The 17,174-nt window shown below is 39.8% G+C and overlaps 1 protein-coding gene across 1 annotated transcript; it reads right to left on the bottom strand.

Moving 5' to 3' along the window:
* Positions 1-456: 456 nt before the first annotated feature.
* dnajb5 (DnaJ heat shock protein family (Hsp40) member B5) lies at positions 457-16,552 on the bottom strand. Its single transcript, XM_053480488.1, has 4 exons — positions 16,505-16,552; positions 12,737-12,988; positions 8,361-8,998; positions 457-2,681 (listed from the first exon to the last, which is right to left on the bottom strand). The coding sequence occupies exons 2-4, from the start codon at positions 12,945-12,947 to the stop codon at positions 2,448-2,450; spliced, it is 1,083 nt and encodes a 360-aa protein (XP_053336463.1). The 5' UTR covers positions 12,948-12,988; positions 16,505-16,552; the 3' UTR covers positions 457-2,447.
* Between the last annotated feature and the right edge of the window lie 622 nt (positions 16,553-17,174).

A 17,174-nucleotide genomic window follows, 5' to 3' on the forward strand; every position in this document is an offset into this window, starting at 1 on the left:
AATAAATGCTCTACAGAATGAATGGGCAGGAATTCCCACAGAAACAATTTTCTTGTGAACAGCCTTCCAAGAAGAGTGGAAGCTGTTATAGCTACAAATGGAGAACCAACTCCATATTGGAGTGTATGTATTTAAAAGCAATGTCATTGCAGATTTGGCCAAATACTTATTTATATGGTGTAAGATTAAGCTTATTTCTAGTCAAATGTTGCTAAAATTGCAAGCGAAAAAAGGTTTTGTTCTATTGGCTGATAATCTCCTTGCAATTTTGATAATATTTAATTAGAAATAAACGTAATAATCTTATAAATGGGTTGGTGTAAAAAAGTAATTTAAGGAAATTATAGATAGGTTAGATTTAAAAAAAATATTGTCTTTTTTTCCAGAGTATACATCTTATAGTATTATAAATTACATACTTCTTTTAGCAAAGAAATATTTTTCATATATCAGACATGCAGTTACTTGCCTGTTTATTATTAGATACTTACAGTACTGTTATACAGTGATGCAAAACAAGTTTAGGTATAAAAAAAATGGCCATAAACTTATGGTATGTGGTTTATTTCTTGCCTTTTAAAACAATATCCTTTAACAACAAAAAGGTACATAATTATAATAGCCGTACTACTAAAAATAAAAACAGCACATTCAGAACAAGCTTCAGCCCTGCCAAAGCATCAGTCCAGTAGACCTTAACAATGTTTAAAATCACAGTACACTAACACACTGGTTCACTCGTATCACTTGCTAAACCCTTTTACAATCCCAGCTAGCAAGCTAGATTTACTTAAAAAAAAACGAGGCCGAATGATAAACGCAACATCGCTATATTAAAGAATACATAAATAACATTGGTGTAAAAATGACATAAAAAAATGATCAAGCAAAAAAATCCTAGTTTCAGACATGATTAGATAAACTCATGCCAGGAACCTTTTTCTAGTGACTGTGCATCCCAAATTTTCTTGGCACCTTTCAAAAGTTTCATGTTTGAGAAGAACATTCGGATTCTCAGAGACAGAGAGAGAGAGAGAGAGAGAGAGAGATGGGTTCGTACTTGATTGTCCAAGAAAAAAAAGACAAATGTTGGCTATATTGCTAAAAGGCAATACATCTCAAGGGATACAAATGTATAGAAATGTGTTTTTTTTTTTTTTTAATTACAAGAGGAAACCGTAACTATAAAGTGTGCACATCTAAAATAGTAAAAGTGTCAGCAGTCATACCTAAACTTCAAAACTCTCTCCATAGTGTGCATATCCTTATTTGCAAACTGAAGGTTTCATACAGCATGTACTGTATATCCACAGTCGTGTGCACGGAACAGTAGACGTATAGTGTGCAATTGAATGTTTACGACCTACCTTCAAACCAAACTTCATCGTCTGACTTCACAGTTTTCTGAAAGTGCTCTTGTGTGTTTTCTTTACGGAAAGCGTGTATATACAGCAACCATGAATCCTTAACGCGTTCCTGTTTACTCTGTACACGGCTTCATTTTCATTCTTTCTACCCTTTTCTTTAAACCCACCATGAAAGACTCATGATTGTCTTACGGATACTGTATAAAAGAAATGATGTACTGTATGGGTCATGGTAATGTGAATAGTGTAAAACAATCCCAAAATGTCTTAAGTAGGGTACATGAAACAAGCACATGCACACATAAAAGAAAAAAAAAAACATGGCTCTAAAAGACTACCAGTGCAGGCTAATCGTGCAATGACATAATAATTGCTTGTTCAGTGGCGTATACAGTACCATAATAGGCCTTGGTTGAAGTGAAAACACTCGTCTTTTTCGTTACATAACCTGACTCTAAAGTCTAGCTAGTCCGAGCCGTATTAAGGCACTCGAGATCCTGTGATCACACCATTAAAGACTTGGGATGAGCGACAGCACCTAATAATCTGGTCACAGAGAACAAAGCACCTTTAGACTGCTGGGTTGATTCTCAGAATAAAAATATATCAAATGGTTTCTATCGAACTTGCTGGTGCTAAAGGCAGCCCATCACTCTAAAGGACCTAAAGTGTAATCTGAATCTGCTTTATCCAAAAATCTCAACTGAACATGGACTAAAGAAGGGCAACATTCAAGAGAGACGAAACGAATAAGCTGTGAAACAAGCAGAGCATCAGTCATCCACGTTAAGCTTCATTTAAATAAAGCAGGGTTCGATTCTTTCCGTTTCGCCTCGAAGTGATGATGTGAAAAAATGAGCAGATCATGAAAAAGGTAATGGATGAAATCCATAGGCTTCAAGGTAACAAACTGCTAAAAAAAATCTTTCCGAAAGAATTTTTTTTCCCCACGTGCTCTCAAAAAGGTTAACAAAATACTGTATGTAGTTGACGTCCGGTCCTTTATACACGATTTGCATTCCTCTGGGTCGTTATTAATGTTTGTGAAAGATAATGTCCATCTTAAAAAAAAAAATGGCTTTAAGACTGGGGTAAGTGCTGTTTGATGATTTCTTTGGACTGAGGCGGTATCCTGTCGGGAAAGCGCACCTGGAATTCCACTATCATGTCCCCGCGCTGGGATGAACTCTTGGGTAAGGGCAAACCCTCACCCCGAAGTCTCTTTATGATTCCTGGTTTAATGATGTCGTTGCAGGGCAGCGTGATAACCTTGTTGTCTATGGTGGGAATGTTCACCGTGCAACCACACAGGGCCTGGAGGAGGAAAAGGAAAAGGAATCATGTTAGACAAAATCATAGCAGTTTGTTCAATAAGTGATCCAAATCATGCTACAATCACTATGAATAATACGAATGTACTATTAAATTCTGTACTGTGATTGGTCAAGAAGTGTTGATTCATTCGTTTATTCATCATCTACAGTATACCGGCTTATCCTGTATACAAGATCCCAGGAGACTTTGTGCAAGAGGCAGGGTACACCCTGGACAGGGTGCCAATCTATAGCAGGGCACACACACCTATTCACACGCTACAGGCGCCAGTTAGCCTAATTTGCATGTCTTTTGATTGTCGGAGAAAACCAGAGTACCTGGAGGAAACCCACCAAACACAGAGAGAACATGCTAACTCCACATACACACAGACTCCAGGCCTCTGATCATGGAGGTGCGAGGCCACAGTGCTAATCACTACGTCAAACGTGGTGCCAGTGTTGATCCAACCTTTTTATGATAAACATCCCATTCTCACTAATATCATAATGCATCCTTTACATAGCCTTGTATAACAGATCGCTACATGATCCATGGTTTATAATAAACCGAGGGTTTGGAAAGATCAGGGCACGGTCCCAGTATCGTTATGAATTTGGATTTGAAACACTAAATTAGCCATTAATAGCTTCCTGTGGCCTCGCACCTCCAGGGTCGAAGGTTCGATTTTCAACTAGGGTGTGTGTGTGTCAGTTTGCATGTTCTCCCCATACTTATTGGTGCACCGCGTTCCTTCCACAGTCCAAAGAAATGCAGATTAAGCTAATTGGTACCCAAATCGCCTGTATTATGTGTGCCGTGCAATGTATTGGCACCCTATCCAGGGTGTACCCCGCCCGCCTCACGCTCAAAGTCTCCTGGGATAGGCTCCAGGCCCCCCATGAGCATGTATACAGGATAAAGCAGTATAGATTCTCAGATGAATAAATGAATGAATGAAAGATAGCTCCTGTCTGTCTTTAGATGCGTGTAATGCTTTGCCCCATGGTAGTGCCATCAATGAGACCTTGTGTTTGATGTAATGCATTGCTTAGCCCCGTAACAGTTTCATTCTCAAGCTACTGATTGGTATTAGACGTCAAATATCATCACGAACATCTGAACCCATGTTCATTTAATGTCTGGCACTGATTTATGAGCTGCTTCTTCATTTGCTTTGTAGATTATCCCTCTATCTCTTCATCTGTCTCTGTATTTATGTTCTCAAAATTCGTTCCCAAGTTTGTAAAAGTGAGGTCATAAACGGCACGTTCTGAGTCAGACATTGAATAAACAACAAAAAAACGCTGAGAGAAAAAACAACTGAGACCATGCGTTATGACTTATTTGTAAAGAATGTATTGTGTTAATCTGTAAAACATTAGGGTTTTTTGTTGTTGTTGTTGCACAAATCTTAATTAGTGACAGTTCGGTATCTGAGTGAGTGTGCCGGATGCTATCGTAGAGGGGGGTCAGCGGTGCAAAGTTAATTTTAGCTGCTGTTCTCATTTTGCAGCCCTAATGGAGCAACTGAAGAATCAGTCGAGGTTGTAAATACTTGGCAGGTTTGTCAGAGGGGTCAAAACGTTCCATGACTACTTCTAGATCAGGGCACCAGCAATTTCCACTGTTCTATGGAAAGCAGATACAAACTAAACGGCTTGTTCTGTTGATTTTTACACGCTTTCGATCCGACACACAGACATGTCGAACGTGTCTAACGTGGGTTCTTATAGTTACATTGATACTTCAATTCAGCTTTCCAGGAATGGACGTTCTCTAAATATCCCTCATCTCAGAGGAGCGACACAGCCTGAATGAACTACAAAGCAGCTGCCACATGAGATAAGGAGCTATGTTAGCAATGACATCAGCTCAATCCTTCAGGCTCGAAGCAAACAGGCCATGGCTGAGGCTCAAGGAAACATTTGGCCTTACCAGAATGCCTTGCATTTTCATGGCTGGCTTAATGCAGAACAATGGATGAGGAGTTACATTTTGAAATAATGTGCAAATACCAAGTATATATGTAGTTTAATTAAGACTAAGCAAATCTAAAATATAATACAAGTTGTGTTGGGTAAGGATCATATTCGGCCTAAAGTTATCTTGGTGATACATGGTCATACATTCGTGCCAAGTTACCAAGGAGGCTTTAAAGTTTACTCAAAACAGAGCTCTAGAGTACATCCAGTTACGCTCCTTAAATGTAGACCAAAGATTTGAACCCCTAAAGCCAAATGTCCTGTCACTGGTTTACTCTCCGAACCCCTAACCCTTTTTAAAGTTCCACTCAAACAATTAATCTCCGCTTTAGAGAGAAAGATATTCCTTATAATTTAGAAGGAAGCCGAAGGAAAATACCTTCATCTTTATTTGCAGATGTGATTATCGCAAACAGGCTGGCGAAGATTTATGGGCAAGTTGGCATGTTCATGAGACACCACAAGACAGATGGCAGACCAATTTATTGCCTCGGTGATATTAGGGCTGTGTTAACTTCTCATCAAGTTTCAACCTGGACCTCTAATGAGCTCGAGGAGGAGCAGCGCCATATCTAATGCCATCCTCCGGAAAAAGATATTTAAACACCATCCCGGGTGAAAACACGCATCCTAAACACATATGGATCAGACGTTTGAACGGCTCGAGACTGGAGGCTGAAAGTAATGCTGTAAAGTCTGGTCTATTTTGAGAAAAAAAAAGTAGGCTGCGTTCTGAAAGGCTTGGGCGCTTGGAGACATTTCCTTGAAATGATCTTGAGTTCGCTGCCACAGTCAGCCTGATGTCATGAGCGGAGCCGAGACGTAACTGTGTGTGTCCCTTGACTGCTGAAATGATTAAGCTTTCAGACAGCCAGGTGAGGGGAGAAAAAAAACACCCACTTCTCTTAGTGATTACAGTGATGCTCTGAAACATTCTGCGGTGACTCAGGACTCCATTAAGGCTATTTTGAAATAATTAAGTGAGAGGCTGAAAGTGTCGGTTAATTTTAGTAAGAATGTATTACTCATGTTCTGATTCTTTTTCATCATTTGATCAATCCGGAGCTGGTGGGAACCTTCAGTTAAGACTGAAGACGTGTCTACATGGCACAAAAAAAATATGATCGCGTCCCTGAGTTACCCATTATGGTGAATATCAAAGCTTCTTTGTAGCATCAAAAGGGCGAAGTGTTTCTTTTCAAAACCCATATTTGAGTCTACCTGCGACCTCTTGCTTTTCACGAATGCTTGCAATTAAACCGGCTACCAAAAATACAATAAAATGCCGGACGACTCGCTTGACGATTATATGCGCCTGGTTTGCTGGCTAGACCTTTTCCCAGTGAGGATAGTGTGCTGTGGTGCATGACACGGCAACACGACATTCTTCCGCCCTCACACTTTAGTGGGAGAGGATAAACCAAGTAAGGGCTCTGAACAGCCAGAAAAGCTGACTCTGCTTAACATCATTCGAAAGCACGAAGCCTTCGAGCCCTCATGGAGCAAATCTGATCGGACAGATATACAGAGATTATATTTGTTCAAACTATACCTTGCTGAATCCTGATAAAAAGAAATATTTCACATTCTGTGCTGTGTTTGGGTAAAACTATGTCTACGGTGTCCTTAGTCTTCACACTTGCGATAAATTTAGTGAGGTCAACAGGGTCAATAGTTAATCTGGACACACCTGGCATGAAGTGAGCTAAGCCTTTCATTTTAACCTCTAAGAGCAGAAAAACGAGGAGACAGTCGCCAGTAATAAGACCACAGTTAATCTGTCTAGTCTATGTCTGGGTCGACAATTTGGAGAACCCAACTGATCAAACAACTGAGCTTGTTGTATCTGACTGCAAAGAAGAGTCATCGAGATTGCAGATTTCTTTTAATACCCCAGTGTAAAACCCATCTAATACTGTATGTTGGAAGGATACTCTTATAAATACCTCCTTTAATAGTACGAAGTTGGAGCAAGTACAGTATAAGATGATGCTTTTGGATGTCCAGATGTGCATCTTGTAATCCATATCCGAATCAGCCAAATAAAAATAAATGAAGCAAGCGTGCGATATCGCATTCAGACAGTAGGGCAAAAAAAAACATTTATGGACTGACTAAATTTAGGATCAACATGCAAAACCGTTCGCTGCACTTTATCTTCAGCCCACAGACCCAAATTGGATATCTATCCATCTATCTAGAAGTCCAATTAGGGACCAAGAGGAAACTGGAGAACCTCAGCAAGCGCATGCAAACTCCATGCACACAGACCGATGTGGGACTCGAACCCAAAACCTGGAGGTGCAAGGCGACAGTTCTAATCACTAAGCCACCGTACCACCTAAATAACAAATATCAAAGAAAATATACTTCATTATATGTGATGGACTGAAAGGAGCATTATATAAGCTAGAAAGCAAGTAGACCCAAAACGGATCAGCATATGGTTTTTACAGATGAATGAATGTCCCAGATAAATAATTTATTATGGGGAAGAACCCAATCTGTTTTTGGGTGTCAGGGTGCTGCTCAAAAGCTTTCTTTTGGCCTTCGCTTACTTATTCATACCATCTTGTTTGCACCTTAAATAGGATGTTAACTATGAGAACAGTTGGCTTATTATAAATTATGAAATAATACATAAATGAGCAAACATTTGGGGAGGTTTTGCATATTGCAGGTTTTACTCATCTGGTCTTAAATGATCTTGGTACCAGCTAAAGCATCCGAGATGCTGGATCGGAACATAAGAGGGTATATTGGTAGAATTGGTAGCAGTTGGGTGTTACTACGTCTTCTAGTGATGTTCAGACAAAAAGTGACTTTAGTTCTGATTGGTATAACAATATACGTTATAATTGAGTGCTAAAGTTGTTATTTGGTTGTACATTATGTTATTGGTGGTTATGGAGCCTTCACCTAAATATGCATAAGCTGTCTCACTGTGCTTGTCTTATTTTCTCAGATTTTCTCACTTGTCAAGCTACAATTTTGGAGAAAAACCAACCGGATTCTTTTCTATCATTTGCAACCGTCATAGTACATTATCAATGTTTGCTACAGCTGGTCATTGATCAACTTGCATACAGCATTTGACAGAGTCAACTCATATTTTAATAACACAGTCTCGCATTATTTAGATCTCACTTGGCATGCTGTCACTTGTGGAAATTCCTCAGAGCCAAAGGATGTGTGATATGATGTCCAACAAGGTTCCTTTCAGGCCTCCTAATGTTCTGCTTTTATAATATCCCTTGGCTGGCTTTCACGCCTCCTACACTGATGATGCACAATTACACTGAGCTTTTCAGTCTCTACTGAGATTATGTGCGATGTACCTCAAGAAATATTTTTAAAACATTCATATATAAATATTTTCCTAATAGAATAACAGAAAAACTTAATTTAACTGCTGTTAGTTACATAGTGCTAAAATTATGTACTGTGTGTAAAATTGTGTACAAATGTGTACTGTATGTGTTGTTGGCCTTTTGACTGCTCCATGCCCATCCTGAAGCAACCCTTCCATTTATCTGGGCTTGGGGGGTTTGGGAAATAGCTGGGAATCAAACCCGGGCCTTCCGCATAGAAGGCGAAACACCTACCACTGAGCCATTAGTGCCCTAGAATATGTGTATATATGTATATGTATGTGAATATATATAATATTTGAAAGAGAAAAATAACCACGTACCTCCTTAAGACTGACTTTGGCAGTGTATACGATGTTCGATCCATCCCTCCTGAAGTGCGGGTGTCCCTTGTCCTTAAGCACAAAAACAATATCGGCCGGAATGTTCTCAGGATTCTCGTCGCCCTCCTTAGGGAAGGTGATCTTGGTCCCTTCTTTCCATCCTCTCTTGATGACGATATTTAGGATCTTGTCTTCCGACCGCGTCGTCCTTCCATCTGGGTTGAGGCGGCGCCGAGTGATGCGCATGCGCTTAGTACATCCATGGAAGATTTCCTCCAGAGATACCCGCAGCTCGTGCACCACAGGAGGGTCCTGTACCTTCTTCCTGGTGTTGCTTCCGCTGTGCAAAGACTCGTTACGAGGTCGGCGACCTACCCCACGATGGAACCCATTGAGACCATTAAAGCCGAAGTGGCTAAAGGAGCTGAATGGATCATCATCCCCATCCATGTCGATGTCCATATCGTGGTCTCCGGCACCGTTGCTGGCGTTCCAATGACGTCCAGAGCCAAAGAACATATCGAAGGGGTTCGAGCCACCGAAGAACGATGCGAATGTGGCATGTGGATCTCCATGGAAGGTGTAGTGATAGGTAGTGCCTGGTCCACTAGATGAGCCAGTTCCTCCACTTTTGAGTCCTGAAAAGAAACAATAATAATATATTTACATGGTTGGAATCAAGTGTTTATGGTTTCTTTGAAATATATAGTAAACATATAATAGCTTTTAGATTTGGTTATACTGTACAATTTCTCATTTCTATTCCACTTGGCCTACCTTAATTGGGGTCATAGGAGCTATGATCCACAAAGAGAACTAGTCAAATATCTTAGGTCTCTTGCTTTCAAGGTATTTTTTCCTCAAACATCTTGCAGAGGGTCAACACAGCGTTATTCTGACAGACCCTTATGATGAAATTATTTTTTCCTGGTGTATTTGGGCTCTACCAGGGTGACTCTGTCCCTATCCACAGGGTGTAAAGTCTCACCCAATGTTTTATTGAGTATAAAAAAAAACCAAAGTAAACCATATACCAATGGTCTTTCGTCAACGAGTAACATGTTAGAAAGTGTTTTCTGCCCTTAAAATCCTTTCTACCTTGTACCTGTTGAACGTGGATTGAAGCACTACAGCTGTTCTAGTGGCTCGTCATTGACTGACACCTTTCATTTGTCACCCATCCATATCTTATGTATATTATTAATCTGTATATATTTAAATACATGAATAAATTGTCATCCATGGAAGGGATCGCACAGGCAATGAGCCAGTAACATTTCATTAAAGATCCACCAATGTTCTTGATTACGTATTACAGCAACCTTTTGAGTCCTGTATAACACCTACACTGCTTCTGAGAACTCGTGTCAGTCAAAGTGAGTTAAAAAAAACAACAACTCAATGTCTCGGCTCTTAAGAAAATGTCTAACCGCAGCAGCGTGTGTGAGACGGCTTCCCCCCTACTGCTGCATAGCCCATGCTGTAACCATGGAGGGCAAAAATGCATTTTACTGGAGTTCTACATCATCTGAGTATTAAGAATACACACCATATTGTAGAACTTCTCACTATGAACACATTACATCTGAGACAGATTAAAAGGTTTGGGTTTGCAGGTTTAGAAATCTTTTTCTTAGCATGAACACATTTATGGTTATATAACACACTTGCGCGTACATCCAGCTTCATGGAACACATCGTTATAGTTGTAGTTTACATAATAATCTTTATAGACAAGCTATTTCAGAGCAGCAATTAGCAAATGTCAGTTAACTCCACCAACTAAATTTGATTTGGTCGCAACTGCTTGTGCTTCTCCAGCGAGATGCTGCCAAGAGTGTGTGTCACTCTCTTTCTATTTTGGATACTGAGAAAGGACAACACACATTTGGAGAGATGGGTACAGTACAGTACGCAGATATTATCTGTCACAAACAGCCTACCTTACGTCTATTCTTATCCGTAAAAAAGCATTTACAGGTCGGAATGTAACTTTGAGGAAACAGGGGAAACGGAAAATGACTACGTCATGTTGGCTTGGAAACTCTCTCTTGACAAAATAGCATTACATGTTTACTTCTTAAAGGTTCACACAGTAAAACCCTGTAACGCTTAAACCTCTAAACCATTGGAACCGAATATAGGCCACTCTGAATATTTAATTCAGTTCAGCCAAATACAAAAAAAAATGCTTTAAAACATGTCTGTTTAGAAATAGAAATAAATTCAATTAAATTAGAAACATTTTGGCTGCTGTTAGAACCTGCAATGCATTTCGCATAGCGTCTCATTTAACATCCCATCAGTTGTAATGATACTCTGAGCTCAAATCAAGTGCTGGTTCCCCAGACGGCGATGTAATATCAAACTGTGGGATGTTTATCTGCAGCTTCATACTAAATACTCGAGGCCTAACGAAAGCCTGGGAAACTTTTGAAGTGTATACTCAAAGGGAAAAAAAGGAACATGCTGTAAATGTCCTACAGCTTTATGTAACGGTATATACCAAACAAGGCCTAGTAGAGCAAACATCATTGTATTCCGGATAGATTCAAAACTCACAGCTCAAGTCTGAAAAAAAAACAAGGTTTTATAGCGCTCTAAAAATAGAAGAATCATTCTGGCAGGAGGTCTAGTATGCATAGTATCAGGGAAAGAAACACCACTGTAAGCTGCAGGACGGAAGCATATACACATACAACATAGAGCTCTTGCCTTTATATGCAAGCCAAAAAGAACACAGATTTGTGTGTGTGATGACTTCGAGCTTCAAACTCTTACAAATAAATACGTACTGCTGAGAGGCCTAAAAGCAATATGTATAACAGTTTTTTGATATATATTACTACTTCTGCTGAGACGTTCAAGAACGGCAGGATAAGAAAATGTCATCATTAACAACCACATACTGTGGGATGCGAAAGTTTGGGGTCAAAAGTTCTGTTAATGTGAACAATTAAGCAAGATGCACTTATACTGTACAATAGTTTAGATGCACTTATTTGCAATATGTGAAGCAATATCAGTGTATTGTTCTTGTTTTCTACAAAAGAATGGAAATCCTAGGAGACTTGAGCTTTCAGATAACTTTGAGGTATCAGACCATAATTAGACCGTTAGGGTGATGGCTTGTTCACAATCATTATAAAAGGCCAGGTGATGCAAATTTCAAAGCTTTCTAAATACCCAGAATCCTCTAACCTTGCCCCATCCACCAGCAGCCATACAGTAGGTTCCTCTAAGCTGTTTACTAGCACTCTGAAAATTAAACTCATTGACACCCACAAAGCAGGTGTAGGCTATTAGAAGATAGCAAAGAAACAGGAACAGTGGAGGTCAAGATAAGGTCTGGAGGACCAAGAAAAATATCAGTGAGAACTGCTCGTAGGATTGCTAGTAGAATAGCAAGTCAGAACCCCCGTTTGACTGGAACAAGATCTTCAGGAGGATTTGGCAGATTCTGTAGTCGTCGGTACACTGTTCAACTGTTCAGCGGCGCCTGCACAAATATGGCCATCATGGAAGAGTAATCAGGAGAAAACCTCTCCTGCGTCCTTAACACAAGCCTGATGCATTTTGGAAAAAAGTCCCGTAGACTGATGAGGTTAAAATAGAACTCTCTGGCCGCAAAACAGGCAGGGTAAGGTATGTTTGGAGAGCAAGGGGTACAGAATTTCATAAAAAAAAGACACCAGTCCAACTGTTAAGCATAGGGATGGATGGATCAAGCTTTGGGGTTGTATTGCAGCCAATGGCATGGGGAATATTGGGAACAATGGGTTCAATTAAAATTAAACATATTCTAGAAGCAAACATAACACCATGTGTAAAAAAGCTCAAGTTAAAAAGAAAATGGCTTCTACAAATGGATAATGATCCCAAACACACCCGAAAATCTATGATGAAATAGCTCAAGGGGAGCAAGCTGGAGGTTTTGCCATGGGCTTCATAGTCTCCTGACCTAACTGGAATACTGGAAATTTTCAAAAGAGCAATGCGTTCAAGACAGCCCAGGAAGACTGGGCGAAGGATGGATAAAAATCCCTCAAACAAGAACTGAAAGACTCTTGGCTGGCTACAAAAAGAGTTTACAAGCCGTGATATTTCCCAAAGGGGGTGCTACTAGATACTAACTATGCAGGGTGCCCAAACTTTTGCTGCAGGCCTTTTTCCTTTTGTTATTTTAAAAATGTAAAAAATTAAAATTAAAAGAAATGATTGTGTTTATAATATAAAGGGAATGTGTCATCTGTACCTTTATCCCTTTTGGATATCTTCCACTTGCTCAACTGTTCACATTAACAGAAAGCTTGACCAGGACTGCCCAAACTTGCGCATGCCACTGTATACCCATAAACAACTCTTGCGCCACTTACCATCCTCGCCGTACTGGTCATAAATGGCTTTCTTCTTTGGGTCACTGAGGACTTCATATGCTTCTGCTATTTCTTTGAATTTTTCCTCTGCGTTAGGATCTTTGTTTTTGTCTGGATGGAACTTGAGGGCCATCCTCCTGTAGGCTTTTTTGATCTCCTCCTCATTGGCCCCAGACTGAATGCCCAGGGTCTTGTAGTAATCCTTTCCCATGGCTTAGTGCGATAAAGTCCTTGAGGAACCAGCCTTTCCTGCTGGGAAACAATCAGAAGCACTATTTAGCTATAAACCAAACAAATTCCACACTGATCATATACATAAATGTAGAAAATGCCATTTATAAAGCGACTATGTTTGGATTAAACATAGCATAAATGATTGTAGCTTACGATATTAGTCTCTTAAGAAGTGACACCTACGTTGACCGAGAGTGGTCATTTTCTGTCAATATTCTGTTAAATTTGAGACCGGTTAGGACAAAATGTCAGACCAGTTACCTAAAACTCATGGCACAACCTTATTAAATGTTAATCCTTGATGATGAAATGGTTTTGTCAGGCATGCGATGTGTCCAAGTTTCTGAACTGTCAGTCTCATTACGAAACCATCAATCCAATACCAAGCCTGAAACTACAGTTTGGAAAGCAGGGCTGGTGTCAGATCAGATTTGACATTCACTGCCCCACTGACATAATCTATGCTCCATGGGTGAGGTGCTGACTGACACACATCTAACACGGCACACATTGTGTTAAAGCCTGCTGTCATCTCTCCTCGATGTTCTGCATAACTTGATAACAAAAGCATGTAGAAACAGTAGACAGCTTGGTTGCTATGAAGATGTCAATATCAGATTGGTATCAAGCACCATGTGTCCTAACATCCCCTAATCGGAGCTGGGTTATTGTGAGATTTGTGCATGCCACAATCTAATAAGAAACTAGCCAGTGGGCTCAGACAGGACTACAGGATACACACTAGAAACTTACTGGGAATGTCTTCAAAATCCATTAAAGCACTACATATATCAACATCCCGGATGTCTTCAGGATTAATTGAAAGACTCATACTAAAGTTGTTTTTACGGTATCTTCATGGACTTATTAGTAATTAGTGACCCAGACCAAGCTGAAGCCAGCACTGATTCCGTCCTAAGGTAGGAAACACAGCTTGCTGGATGTTCTGACTTTAGGAGCATGTTATTTGGACTTTCTCTAATGTTGTAGATATAAAGATGTGTTGGAGAGGACACATGAATGGATGCGATAGATCTGCAGGATAAAGCAATATAGACCATAAGTGAGTGAATGAGTAAGTGTAAATGTGCCTACCAGGGTTGTAAAAATGTGAAAAATGGTCACCACTGGCCTCCATCGTCCCTAGTTGGACTACAGAGGTTCCTAGATACAGAAGTGGATGGATGGAACTACTAATGATATCAACTTATACTGCAGGTTCAATTCCCACCCAATGCCCACATCCCAGCCACTGTATGCAGTGTAGGACCAACAACAACATACTGCTAGCAAGCTGTACATTTGAATGTAGTACTCAAGTGGTCGGTCTAGAGTAGAATATTAAGTATAGTACTTGTTATACCAAACAGAACTACAATCATTTAAAATGTAACATTATGATTCATTTTATGTGATTTTTACATGATGACCCAAATACATCTTAAGGGGTCTTGAATTTCAAATACCTTCTACAGATTTGAGGGGTAGTCCATGTGCCCACTAGGTAGGACAGAACTGCATTCGTATTGTTTATCATGAAAAAAAAATTTGACAAGCATCTTAAGCAAATCTTGACGATGTAATGGAGTGATGGAGGTCAAATCTCTGCATCTTTCTTCTGCAGGTTCTTCTTCTTCTTTGTTGTTTAACGGCGGTTGGAATCCAGTACGTTGGTTACATTACCGCCAACTGTAGGTCTCATTCTCCCTCATCCTCCCGGCATTTCTCTTAATGTCGATTTTCTAGACCAGTCTTCCTTATAGCGTCTAATCCATCCTTCCCTGATCTTGTCTTGAACTCTTTGTCTGTTTTATCCGGTACTTCCAGACACTCTGCCCTCCAGTACCACTCAGCATCTAGTTGGAGTTCTGTAAGTTGCATCACCGCCACTTATAGATCTCTGTCTCTCTCCTCAGCTTCCTTGTCATTTAAAGGCAACTTTCCAGTCCAGTCTTTCTCAAAAACCCTTCCTCGCCTGATCAGTGACTCCCCATTCTAAAAGACTTTAAACACTACTCTGCCTAGTTCTTGAAGGTGTGCCACCATATCCAGGCTCTATTGCTAACTGTATATTTCCTGCACAAGACCAATACATGCTTGAAAGTCTCACTTTCCTAGCATTCCTCACAGCGTCCCATTGGGTGTTTACCTACTGTAAGTAGAGTGCTATTAAGGTTGCTGCATCCAATTCTTAGTCTGCTAATTAACACTTCCTTTTTTTCTTTGTCTTGTATGGAATAAAAATGTCTTGCTTTTCAGTCACAATCCCACTTCTTTTTAAGTTGTCATTGGTGTTTTGCCTTTCACCACACTATACCTTTCTCCTCTAACTTTCATCATTTGATACCGATTTCAACATCCACATTTTTTTTTTGGTGTAATGCGCATGTGAGTGTTGTCCTACCATGGTCGTTAAAACTGGCCTTCACGGTCTCTAGATGGACTACAGAGGTTCCTAGTTGGATGGATGGATGGATACACTTTTTTGGCTGCTCCTTTAGCCAGCTTGACCACTCTCTCATTTTTCCGTATACCCAAACCGAATGGGATCCACAGAAAAGAGACATCCCCACCTCCCCTCCCCCCCTTATCTGATTATTCTTGGGTTAAGCTAATAAAGATTTCATACACATGGTGACTTCTGAGCTTGCTTGTACTAATGATTTGTAAGTTCTCTGACTATATTCAGTTTCATATAGACTTTTTATTTTTTATTTTGGGTGGGAGACCCTTTTCATCACAATGTACAGATGTCCAGTCAGAATAAAATGGACACATTACATTGACTACAGAGACGTTGCTGTATGATGTCACATGGCGACACCGACGGTGATGAAAGCGTTTTTTTTTTAAAGAAAAGAAAACAAAGAAGAAAGAGAAATCAGCAGTTGCCGGATCAAAGTCGCTGACGTCACAAGGCGCATAACAGTCGCGTGTTCTCCCGGTATTCCTCAGTAATTGGAAAATAATGGCAGAGGGCAGCGCAAGAAAAGTGACAGCAAATATGAATAGCTTTAATAAACAGATTAAAACCGATCATTTAAAATAAAACGAAAACATAAAGATAAACATTACAATACATATCCTAGTACTTGAGGTCTGATTTATTTATTTTTTATAAAAAAAAAATATGACGTTATATTAATAGCTTAATTATTGTCTATTTTTGTGTTCTTACTATATTAATTATTCTATTCTAGCCTTTGTCTTCAACAGTGCCTTGTAACACCCTTAAAACGGGATTCCTACAATCCAGTGAGCACCACGACGTCTATTTTCTTTGTTAATAACCGCAATAACCATTTAAAAAAAATCCGTTACAATGTGTCCATTTATTCTAAAAGATAAAAAGGATCTCGGAACAAAAAGGAAAACATCAAACACAAACATCAATCGAATATGCGAGCTTAAATCTTCCCTTTAAACATGCCTGTATAGTCACGACATTCCCTAAAGGTCTGTTTCAAACCCACATTCAATCCAAAAGCTTAGATTTGTTGTTGTTGTTATATATGAATAGTGTTAAACCCTTACCGTGTCCGAGTCTCTCTCTGCAGACTGGCGGCTGCCGCTTGGTTAAAATCTAACTCCATTGGCTTAGCCACGCCCACCGGCACTACAGTGATTCCCTGTGAGCCGCCTCCACAGCACAGCATCATCACATTTCCCATGTGCTGATCAGAAGATCTTATCTCATGCATCATCCGCAAATACTAACCTCCAACATACACCACATGAAGTATGTCTCATGGTGCATGTTACAGACAGACCACACTGGATTTCTAAACTAGGAAATCCTGGAGTGAAAACTGTCAGACATGCTTACTGCATCTTCCTGGGTGTTCTAGCTACTGAATAGTGCAAGGAGAACCCTGGAGAAGAGGAAATAAAGACAAATTTGGTCGGGTTAGACTGTATCTTGCACGTCACCGAGATCTCTGAAGACAGAAAGACAGAGAGAGAGAGATAGAGAGAAGAGGAAGTACAAACTAGAGAGCAGATAAAGAGCATCACACAGATTCACTAGTTTTCCTACCCTTAAAACCCAGAACATTTTAGGCGATTATTTGTTTTGCTGTTTTTTTAATATATATATATATATAGGGTTCAGGATTGTGCAATATACAGTGATATATCCTTTTTTCAGCACAACCGGGGTAATATGGGGAACTGAATTTTATTTTATTTTAACCAACCATACAAA

Source organism: Clarias gariepinus, chromosome 21 (assembly GCF_024256425.1).
Source record: "Clarias gariepinus isolate MV-2021 ecotype Netherlands chromosome 21, CGAR_prim_01v2, whole genome shotgun sequence".
Taxonomy (NCBI): Eukaryota; Metazoa; Chordata; class Actinopteri; order Siluriformes; family Clariidae; genus Clarias; species Clarias gariepinus.

What these genes read in the sequence shown, in the direction of transcription:
- dnajb5 (XM_053480488.1), bottom strand. Translation starts at nt 12,947, where the DNA reads ATGGGAAAGGATTACTACAAGACCCTGGGCATTCAGTCTGGGGCCAAT. An exon ending in TGACCAGTACGGCGAGGATG is followed by an intron (nt 8,999 to 12,736) that starts GTAAGTGGCGCA and finishes GTTTCTTTTCAG; the next exon opens with GACTCAAAAGTGGAGGAACT. An exon ending in CCAAAGTCAGTCTTAAGGAG is followed by an intron (nt 2,682 to 8,360) that starts GTACGTGGTTAT and finishes TTCCTCCTCCAG; the next exon opens with GCCCTGTGTGGTTGCACGGT.